The 12,034-nt window shown below is 40.2% G+C and overlaps 1 protein-coding gene across 5 annotated transcripts in view; it reads left to right on the forward strand.

The window, feature by feature from the left end:
* Positions 1-12,034, forward strand: part of LOC111041884 (disco-interacting protein 2) — a 147,924-nt gene that overhangs the window by 62,138 nt on the left and 73,752 nt on the right. For 2 of the 5 annotated variants that reach the window (XM_022326321.1, XM_022326323.1), the window contains exon 1: positions 1,574-3,623. The exons of 2 other annotated variants lie outside the window; for them this stretch is intronic. In XM_022326321.1, coding sequence (XP_022182013.1) covers positions 1,913-3,623 — 1,711 coding nt within the window. In that variant the 5' untranslated portion in view covers positions 1,574-1,912. Of the gene's footprint in view, positions 1-1,572; positions 3,624-12,034 lie in introns of those variants that run through there. One more of the 5 variants, XM_022326322.1, reaches the window with a different exon arrangement.

A 12,034-nucleotide genomic window follows, 5' to 3' on the forward strand; every position in this document is an offset into this window, starting at 1 on the left:
AACTGAGTACCTATATTATATATTTACATTGGTATCTATATGTATATATTATAAACGATGTATTTTCTGTACAGTTGAAGTTTATATACACCGAAAGCTACACATGAACTGAATCAATACACACGAGAATAAACGATGGCATAATCGGTTTTGGTATGCAGTTATTTAAAAAAAATGCATATGATATTTATTACGCAATGCTCAAAAACCTATGACTGAAATTGTACTGTTTTCGATTAGTTATTTGAATAATATTTGTGGACCAGTTTCCCAGAAGAACGCCTGTGGTGAGTCAGTCATGATCTTCGGTAATAATTCTATAGTTACCGGCCTTCTAGTTATTGAATCATATATTTTCTGGTAATCAATTTGGTTTCTATACTTCCTGTTCACTCGAAAAATGTTCTAGTCTAGAATACAATATTATGTAAAAGTCACGAATTACACCTTTTTTTTTTTAAAAAAAAAATTGTGTGTATTGCGTATATTCAATTCGTTTGCGATAGTGTTGAAATCCTAAATCAATAACATTCAACCGATACACCATTTCAACTAGGTGTAAAAATTAAAAACCTAATTCGCGCGCTATACGCTTTATGAGAAAATACCACCAAGTTATGAAAAAAAAAATAAAAACGTCATTTCGATTTCCGATAGCGAAAATTGCGCAGTGCAGAAAAAAAAATAGAAATGAAACGGGACTCGGTAATCTGTTGAGCTCGAGTACATAAAACGGCCGTACGACCGATTACGTTACGGGAAACAGAAAATACAACGGGAATTCGAGTGGCTTTAGTGGTTATATGATGGCGTCGTACACGACATTTCGCGCGGAGAACGTCACACAATATCGGAGAGTAAAATAAAAAAAAAATAGGTTTAATATAACACTGTACGTCGAACGAACCGACCGACAGGAAGCGGCGGACGCGCAGAAATACAAAAATATGTTAAACATCCGCCCGTAATGATACCTATTTATTGTACGAATATTATATTATTATTACGAATGTCCGCTGGCAGCGGTGCGATAAGTGCACCCACACACTCGCACAACAACAATATAATAATATGACCGCGTGTGCGTGTGTGTATTGAAAACGCAAGTGACCGGACCGAAGCTCGTTATATACCAGTAGTGGCGGCGATGTCCGTCGGTCGGGCCGGTCGGTCCGGAGAGCAGCATCGCGGTGCCCGGGCGGGATGCCAGTGACCCGAGTGCTTTGATCTCTCTGCTCCGCACACACACACGCACTCGCACACGACAGTCGTCGTCGGCGGCGGCGGCGGCGGCGGCTGCGTCCTTGTACAAGTACCTTGGGGGCAACTTGTCCGCTTCGTGCCCGCGTTGTGCGTGCGTGCGTGCGTGCGTGTGTGGTTGCATCGCAACCGGTTCCCCCCTACACATCACACTCGCACACGCAAACGCGGATGGACGGCGGTCGCGAGAGAGCGCGACGGCTCGGCCGCGCGGTGGTGGTCACAGCGACGACGGCGACGGCGACGACCGTACCCGAAACCGGTTGACGGCGGCGGTTTACGGCTCTCCGATGCTGCCGCGTAATACAATAATAATATTATCTACACGCGCAGTCGTCGTCCGTCGTCACCCGATCGATCTCGCGTCTTGCAGTTCGTGTGTCGCGCGTGCGTTGTTTTTTTTTTGTCTGTGTATTGCTCTGTTTCTCGCCGTTTTTTCATCGTCACATCATTTTTTTCACTTAAATTGTAGTACACGATATTGTAATCATCGGTCTAGTGCGCGAGTGTATATGTTCAGCGTGCGTTGTTTTGCCCGCGAGTGAGCGATTTAGCGCGCGTACGATAACAGCGCAGCGTAATCGACGATGACGGCGGATGCGCAACCACCGCAACCGCTGCAGTTGACAAAGTCGCCGGCAAAAACGCCCGCATGAAACCCATCACGTTCGAGAACCTCCGGCGGCTGATCGGCGGTCGTCGGAAGAACAAGGACCGCAACGAGTCGCCGTTCAAGCGAAGTGACTCTTTCAAACGGATATCGATCCGCAGAAATTACTTGGACGGTCGGGGCGGCGGTCAAAAGGGCAGGAACCCCACCAAAAAGCCTCTGCCGTTGGACGGCGTCGCTGACGCTGATGATTTGCCGCAACGCTATCAAAAACAGCTGCAGCAGCAGCAGCAGCAGCAATCTTCGGTACTTACCTCGGCCAAGCCGAACGGTAGCCTTCCGACTAGTCCTCCGGTCGTCGCTCGTCTCCAGGCCAGTCCCCGGGCCGCTTCTCGTCGTCCGATAAGTCCGCTGCCTGAGCCGCCCAGCAGAGACGATGTACCTCCGCCGCCCGTGGAGCGAAGACGACAGGCGGTCGCTCCTGCACCACCACCACCGCCGCCACCACCATCACCACCGCCCGCCGCATCCACGACAGTCGCCACCACTGCGACCACCGGCTCCTCGGCTGCCGCTGTCGCCGCACCGGTCATCGATTACGGCGAATGGATACGATGCATACGTGCGGAAGAAGACTTGAACAACTTGAAGCGGTCTTGTTCACCTCCCCCTCCACCCACGCCGCCGGCACGGTACCGTTACCATGTGCACAAGGAGCTGGACGACAGTAGCCGTACCGACTCGGCTATCAGCCTCGGCCGGATATGGATGGACGCACCGATGCTACCGCCGGCCGCGCCCCGGAGCCTGGAGTTACCCGCCCGGCCGGCCGCGGCTGCAGCTATGGCGGCCGACGGCGACGGCCAGCCGCAACGGCGGGCCCACCATTCGCTGGAGAGCGCGCTCAAGGACAAGCGGGACGACCGCCCGGTGCCGTGCAGACGGTTCCACCGGTACCCCATGGCCGCGGACGGCGTCAACAAGACGGCGTCCCGTTCGTCGGTGGCGTCCACGTGCTCGGGCAAAGACTCGGGCTTCAGCCTGTCCGCCCCCGGGCTGTCCGATCCGCCGCGGCCGTCTAAGCAGCAACTGTTTCGCAAGAAGGTTCCCAGGCGACCAGCCGCAGCCGTTGCGTCTAAACCGACAGCGCCACTGCAGCCGGCCACAGCGCCGCAAGACCAACTCTACCAGGTGGTGGTCGCCCGGTCGCCACTCCGACAGCTCAAATTGGACCCGATGATGTTCGTTCCCCCGGAAAAGAGGCGTCCCACCCAGCACCATCACCACCATCACCATCACCCGAAGCCCCGGCCGGTCGTCGAGATCCGAGACTACTGCGTGCCCAAAGACGCTCGTCTGCAGCGACGTGACTCCGCAGACGACTACCGCGGAGACACTGACGATTACGACGACGAAGATGACGAACAGGACAGACTTTACGAGTCGATATCGAAGGGCACCCGGGGACGGTGGCAAGAGTCCACGGACGACGCGGACACCGAAGACGACGAACAGGAGCAGCTACAGCAGCTGTACCACCGCCGACACCAGCAGCACCACTACCAGCACCAGAACCAAGACCATCATCACAGGACTCCCTCGGCCGCGGCCCGTAACACCAACCGAGTGAAACGGAAAAAGTCGGCCCGACGGAACATCAAATACGTGGTGAAGCCCGTCCGACGGGCGCCGTCCGCGGCCACCCGGAGACCCAGCGTCACAGCCAAGTCAAAATCCGCCGGGACGCCAATAAGTAGGTTTTTTTTACTTTCGACCGTCGTTGTGGTCTTTTCGTTTTTGGCGTCCGAAGCCGTTTTTTAGTCGTAAATTATTCGTGTTTTTGTGCGTATCTATACTACCCCCTCGACGTCCGCATTTATTATATTATTGATTTACAATGTGTATACGCAAGCAGAAAGACTCGTGAATTCCGTTTCCGTCACGCACTCGAATGGCAATAGTCATTTCGTTATATATTTTTGTTTTTTTTTTTTGTTTTTTTTTGCTCGGAAAAGTCCCGATCGACGTATTAATTACGATTTTCCGATAGTATACATTTATGCACCGACGTCGATTCGTGTCTGTTTTGAGATGAAGCTCGTCAAAACGTAATTAACAACTCGTAGTCAGGTGGGTAGGTCGTATATCGCATATATTTCTCCGTCGAAATATCGATTGTACCCACATTAACTGTATGGGTGTACCTGCTATATATCTGTCTAGTACAGCTCGCCGACGTTTGTGGATGACGTTGTTTGTGAATTGTTCGCGAATTGAATTGCTATTTTAATTGCTCTCAAAACTTTTGCGATATTAGCTTAATTAAATTGTCGGTGTCTCAACGGCGAGACCTCCACCTGTGGTTTAAATTCAAGCCATCGTATGATTCATCAACAACTATTTGTTCATCGTTAATTTAATTGCAAATTTTAAATTTTCGAATAAAGCGATATTAAAAATAAAATAGAATTGTTTTTGACGGGCATTACACGCGTATACTATACTCTAATAAGGTACACAACATAGAACGTATAAGTGATGTAATCCTAGTTATTTAGGTTAGTACCGAGGTTAGTGCTATGAGGCGTTTGAATTCCTGGGAAGATGATTTAAAGGTATTCCTGATAATATTTTATTTACCGTTAAACCGAAGCTTTGGGTTTGTTTTATTATACGGGAACCGATCGTTTTGTCGATTCATTCATTTCCATTGAAAAATAATAATAATTGTCGATGAAATAACTCTATGTAAACCCGCTAAACTGGTTAAGCATAACACGAAATTTCTTACGTTTTACCATTTATTATATAGGTATTATTATAATTAAATTATGTCCGACGTTCAATAATAACGCTGTACACATCTAGACGTATATTATTATACGCATTATACACGCTGCAACACTTTCCGCATTCATTTGTTTGAACACCATCTGCGGAAGCGTGTTCGGGACGACATACTAATATACGCTTTCGTCAGTTTCCTACAAAATTTATTTGATTCGATCCCGTTAAGATGTGCGTATTATATTTTCATGTTTGATGTATTTTGTTGTTTGTAACATATGTATAAAAAAAAAGCTTCGGATTTCATATGATTTAACACCGCGATTCAAATTTAAGGCGTGGCGTTCTCGTTCGATAAATGTTCAACGGTACATTTTTATCGTTATAACATTGCTCGGCGAAATGCGAAATGACTCTGTAGTGGTCGAGTTGAAACAATATAATTTATAGGTGCCAAAAAAAAAAAAAAAAAACCCGACACTTATGATAATATACATGTTATACGTACCTTATGCTGTATGAAACCTAACGACTACGGATCATTCAAATATGCCTATATATATATATATACGTATGACTCAACAATAATAATTACGATCCCGTGTCGTTTAAAAAAGATCATCTCCCACCGTACGTATAACATATTATATAAATTACAGGTTAAAAGACTATAATATATAAATTAAAAAAAAAAAACGTTCTCCGAGAAACTATATACCTACTCCGTTGCGGTGATATGTAAATCTATGTAAGTACGGTAAAAAAAAAAAAATACCCCGTCGTCTGGGAACCTTGAAAAGGTTAGCGGCAATCAAATCCGATCGGGATCAAGTATCACTCTCCTACAAGTCTATATATCTTATGTATATCATATATATATAATATGAACACACACACATTTAATATCATTATTATTATTATTATTATTATTATTATTATTATTATTATTGTAATACCACAGCGGTGGTTTACCGGTGAAGTGTGTAAAGGATGTGAGACTCGGGATGAGACGTATCATCATAACACACACCCACGTCTCGTATACACGCTTGTTAGTTGCGATCATTTATATACTTTATTATACAATATTATTTAAACAATAATACTACGATAAACCGATTCGAACTGACGATATTCCGTTCTTCGTCATTAACTCTGTTCGCCGTCGTATACCTACTAATAAATAATAATAATAATAATAATAATAATAATATAATATAATATATATATAATGTTATTGGGAATTATACGAACCGTATAGCCACCGCAGTAGCGTGGTTATAATATTGTATGCGCTCGGGTGAATATTTATTATTATTGCCTACCTATATATATATATTATAATATTATAGAGTCAGTTGGCTGCCATCAATCGCTCGTGGAAGTCGTTTTGATTATGTCTCGACGACGACGCTTCGGGGTGAAACTACTTACGCTAGTATTGTATATATATATATATATATGTTATAACGATAAATTATATTATTACATATATTACATGTTATTATTATTATACATCGCGTTCACGACTTTGGATTTTATACATCGATAAAACAAGCGTTATGCGGACAAATCGCGTATTTCATTATTATTGTATGCACACACGAAACCCGTATATTATATTATTATTACAATAAATAGTACATTGATAATAGAGTATAATGAAATTACGTATTATTGAATCGTCATAGCGCAATAAATTGAATGGGCCTTAGCACTGAAACAGAATATTACGTTCCCGTCGTGAGATACGATTTTATATACATAATAACGACTATATATAGCAATACCAAACTACATTTTTGTACAAGTACCTACGATGTCGTCGGGGTTGTCTCTATAACGGAATATAATATTAAAGGATATTGACTGCATATTTTGTTTCAAGACTATTCAATTCGTCGATACATTATTAATTGTTGTCAAAAACATTTTATTTACCGGTAACAATATAGTATTATGATATATATAAAGTGCATATCGTGCATGCACATACCTATATTTAGATCCTAGTTACGATCTGTGTAAATGAGCAGTTCATAGATGAGTTCATGATCTGCACTGAGTAGACAATGTAAGATCAGCCAAACGTGTACTGGACGTAACTATACAATATGCATCAGACATCAGATAACTTGGCCGAGCCAAACCTAACCGCAGCCATTCCCCCACCCCTGCGCCAACCGTCGATTGAAACTCATTTGTATTTTGTGTCCATGATTAATATACAGACATTTATAGGTAAAAGTGGATTTTGTTTTTCAATTTTAGTTGAATGTTTTGAAATTTGAAACTACCTACACGCCACTTTAAATGCGTTTCTCGATTTAACTACATCTTGGTGATGTGTACTTTTCGATTATCGCGTCGCATTCATTACAGTTGTCATAGTGTTACGAGTAACTCGAATTGTCTCTAGCTGTGATTTAGTTAAATCGAAAGTTGTTAGAATTTTAACGGTCGCTAAATGTGTGTATACGAATACGTCCATTTGTTGTGCACCTAATACATTATTAATGCCACAAATTATTGCCGCATTTTACTATAATGATGATAATAACATAATACTTATATACATAATATTTATCTAATGGTTGTTTGTTTTGTTTTTGTTTTAGGTAAGTCACGTGAACGGTTTCTGTATTAATATTCAACTCGTGTACAACGTATAATTGTATAAGAGTGGACTCACGGTGAGTCGGATGACGCCATCTCTTTAGACGTAACTTTATAACGATAATATTTATGTACATTTTTTTTTTTTAACTTTATTTTTAATATATCTAAATAATATAAACAATATATTTTGTAGTTTAAATTATTAAAAAAAAAAAAAAACACAATTTTTAAAATATACCATAATATTCTCTTCTAAGTATATACCTAAGCGAGTATGCTTAGAGTATAGAATATGCAATTACGTTGCGACAGTATATTATCTACTACTAGTTACTATTATATATTATATTGCAGTGCCTGCCTCGTAATTCTCGACGTGTGCAGATTTCTCGTCAAGGAGAATTATATTATTATATTGATATCACTATAATATTATTATGTGTGTGATTCATTTACCAGTAAGTCCATTATTCGTCGTCCGTATATTATACACGATACACGCGACATAAATATGAAGTTAAAACGCTTGCGATTAGCAGCTGCGTTAGTATATTATTGTTAAACGATGATTACAGACTCGCGTTATTCAATGTCCGCGCACTATATAATGGCAGTACGATATTTTCCTACAAGAGCGTGTCCGGTGGCCAAGGCTGGACTGCAATAATACGACATTTATAATATATATATATATAATATATATATATATATACATGTTGGTATTATCCATTGACGTATAAACGAGTCAAGGAAAATCGCGGATGAGAAATCGGACCGTTACCAGTTTTACCATATTTGTTTAAAATGTATTGCTATTATTATTATTATCAAAATATATGCTATGAGCGCATTGTTTCGGAAAGTTCAATTACAACGCATATTACGCATTATAATTCGTACATATTATTATGCACTTGTTATGCTCACCGTGCACCTATACCTGTTCATGTCTAACATCGTAAATCATAATATTACAGGCATGTTAAACGATTACTCGTCGAAATAAGCCTCTTAGTATTGGATATAATATGTAACGGATGCAAACCGACTCTGCCGATACAAATCCGATCGCATGCGGCGATCAAGACGCATCCAAATATAATAAAAGACATAATACGATAATTATTACCCTGTCGTTATAGGTTCTGCGCTTATTTTACACTCGGACGACCGATCAGAAGGCCGAAAAATTTATAACACTCATCAGACGCGATCAAAACCTGTACAGTTATAAACAATTTGTTGAATTCAATTCTTAGTTTATACACATATACAACCACAACGTATATTATTGTTTGTTTACAATGTGATAAAAATGTAGATAATTGAAGTGGGGTCCATTATCGATTTCACCAGTACAGCCGTACGGGTATGCACAATGCAATATATGTCTTATCCCGATCGAAACCCATTATGTTTTGTTTTTATATTTTTTAAATTTAAATTTAGCAAAATAAACTTGAAACAATTAAATTAAACGCACCGCAGCTCCCCCTTATAACGTGTGAACTAAAATCATATTTTTCTTGCAGTTTTTGTACGGTTATTCCCTCGAATTCGTATACTCGTTCCCGAGAATTTCCCTTAGCTAGAGACGTATACTATAGCTAGGTACCTCGCGACGGGGATGCGGCGTCGATACAATTTATCATTAATTATTTTGTTTTTGGCCGTATAAAATTCGTCTAATTCCTCTGTGAAGTATAATATTTAATGCATAATGATGAATTATACATATTATTCCGTCCGAGAACGTCGTCGTTGCCCCACTTATTCCATCACCGCCGATACGCCGTTGGCCATCGAACCTTATAGTGGACGTTTAATTATGTACGTAGGATACTGGGAATCCGTCATTATTGTGTTCGCCGAGAGGACGACAAATGTGCCATCCCTGTGTATATATATATAAATCCACGTCGTGGCAGCGTATATGCGTATCTACCGTAAATATTTAACGCCGCAGACCCGTCGTGTCACGTCAAGTCAAAAATCCTCTGCAACTAGTCGATTCGTGCATAATATATTATATTATTCGTGCATATTGCATAATACCTAATATACGATGATGATAATAATAATAACTGAACCGCCGTTGCCTATGCGTATAATTCTGATATCTGTAAGTTCCAAATTCAAGCCGACCGCATCACCCCCGACTCATTAATTATTTTCAATATAATCATTTTTTATTTTATTATTTTATTATTTTATTATTTTATTATTTATTAATCGTTTTCGACATTTCGCGTCGTTATCGTACATTAAATCGGTGCGGTTACTGCAGGTCACACGCGAGAACTCGCCGTTTTATCACATTTGAATTGGCGTGTGCAGTGTATGATGGCACACTGCAGGACGAACGGTTATGATTTCAAAGGAAACAATAATCATATGATATGGAAAAATTTCAGTTTTAGTACATCGAACACGGTGCGGCTGACGTGATCGCCGCGTATCCCATCATATTAGCTTTTATCGCGTGCCCGACAATCAAATAATATATATGTTTTATTTTTAAATATTTTTCGCACAATATTTGCAAAGTTTGTAACGCACACGCGTGTGTCATCACGACTGCTTCGGCGCGATATTAATGATCAAGCGAACCCTGTTCTGCCCCATAAACGATGTACTTAATATTTTTCTATACTTATGCTCGCGGAGCTTATTATTATTATTAATATTAAAGTGTATATAAAACATCTTTATTATAGGTCTCGATATTTAGTACACTCGAACGATTTTCAATGGCTCTCAGCCAACCTGCAACGTATATAATACGTATAATAACTACGATCATCGAAACGCAGTAATACCTATCAGGCAGCAGGCACACGAATACAATTTAATTTTCATAAATCCGCCGTAACGAGACGTCGTCGTCGAGTCTGCCGGAAAATACTCAACGGACCGTCTATATATATAATATAATGCGTATATATATCAGATACCTATACCAATGTCGATGCCTTTGAACATATCCTGCAACTATATATATATATATAACATAATCATCGCCGTTTGCGCGTAAAACACGACGACGACAATAATATACGTATATATATATATTTACACATCGACAGCCAATTGAAACTATTGGCGTATTCTGTGCGTATAATATTTTTACGGTTCGCAAAATAACATATTATTTCGTAGGTACGAACAAATCGATCGGCGCGCGTTTAATTCGCCATAACGTTGCTTTTGCGGTCGTGTAATAATATTGCCCGGGGCGTTCGCAACGTCAAAGAATAAACACAACACCGTGTCGTGTATCAAACGATATAATATATACTTACATATATATGTTCGAACCCATGTATCGTATCGTTTAAAATACGTCCTACACGGCGAAACACGGCTGGAGACGGAACCGTCGTAATGATATCACGATACTTATCATTATCGATACGTCATAATATGCATATTATACTTACCTATATTATAATAGTCGTATTACGACGTGGTTATCGTTTTATCGTACGGTCGTCGGTGCGCTCGTCGGACCAGTTACGACTATAACACTATAATATTAATATGCTGCAGTGTGATATCGCGACAAAGGCGCTTTTGGACACGTAGATATTGTTATTTTAACGTTATATTTTTTTGTGCACGTGTGCAGGTCCGACACGTATGATATAGGTGTGCCTATATTGCAGTAGTTTTGTATACGATGCACAATGTATTTTTCATAATTTATTGCCGCCCTATTAGGCTTATTGAGATGAAGACCTCAAACCGCGTATTATATTATCGATTTCGAGTTGGACGCGTCGTCGTCGTCGTCGTTGTGATATCGAATCGCGCGCGCTTGTATTGATGAACGCTTGTAAACGCTATTTTTATGCGAAAAATGTAATATGCAAAAATTGTCCCCTCTTTCTATTATGTATATAATATTATGATGTCATCACGCGCATCGTATTCGATTTTTTTATTTGTAAACTTCAGTTAATGCGATCGTTTTACACCATTTAATGAAGTAGGTTGTAAGTACGCTTTGGTTCGTGTTTCGTTCTATTTCGTGTATTATTCATATATTTATCGTAAATGGTTTCGTGTACGTTGCGTTTTGCATACTCGACGAGCTTTATCGATTTTCAGTTGCCCCTTAAGCAAGTAAATACAATTAAAAGCTAGTACAGACTGATGGATAAATATATATATAAAATGATAGACAAAAAAATGGTCTCCAATATTATTGGTTTTCATGCGGTGGAATATTTATTATTTTATTTATTTTGGTCATTTATGATTTCCATTTTTTAGGTTACCCTCGACTAATACAACTAATAATCAACTCACCTGCCGACACCTGTACCAATACAGTTTTTTAAAATGTATTTGACCCTCAAAACCGTTGATTGGTTGATTTACTTAAATATGACGAATCATTGCTACGGGCTCTTAACATATTTTAGGCTCTATACAGCGATCACCGTAATCAGCCATTAATCTGCTGTTACATATTATATGTAATATATATTAAATGATGCATTAAGGAATTTCGCACTGACATTTGATACTTATAGATGTGACACTTTTAATTCTTTCGAAAACTTGTTTAGAATTTGGCACGTGGGTACCTAAATAGTTTAAAATCGGAAATTTCTTATAACATAATTATACATCAATTGCGATTATATGCGCGCGTTACACCGAATGCGAACACCAACCATATACTGTTTGTTTGTTTCTCTATCGCCCGGTATAAATACCTATATATTTAGGAATTAATGGGGGGGGGGGGTT

Source organism: Myzus persicae, unplaced genomic scaffold (assembly GCF_001856785.1).
Source record: "Myzus persicae strain clone G006 unplaced genomic scaffold, MPER_G0061.0, whole genome shotgun sequence".
Taxonomy (NCBI): Eukaryota; Metazoa; Arthropoda; class Insecta; order Hemiptera; family Aphididae; genus Myzus; species Myzus persicae.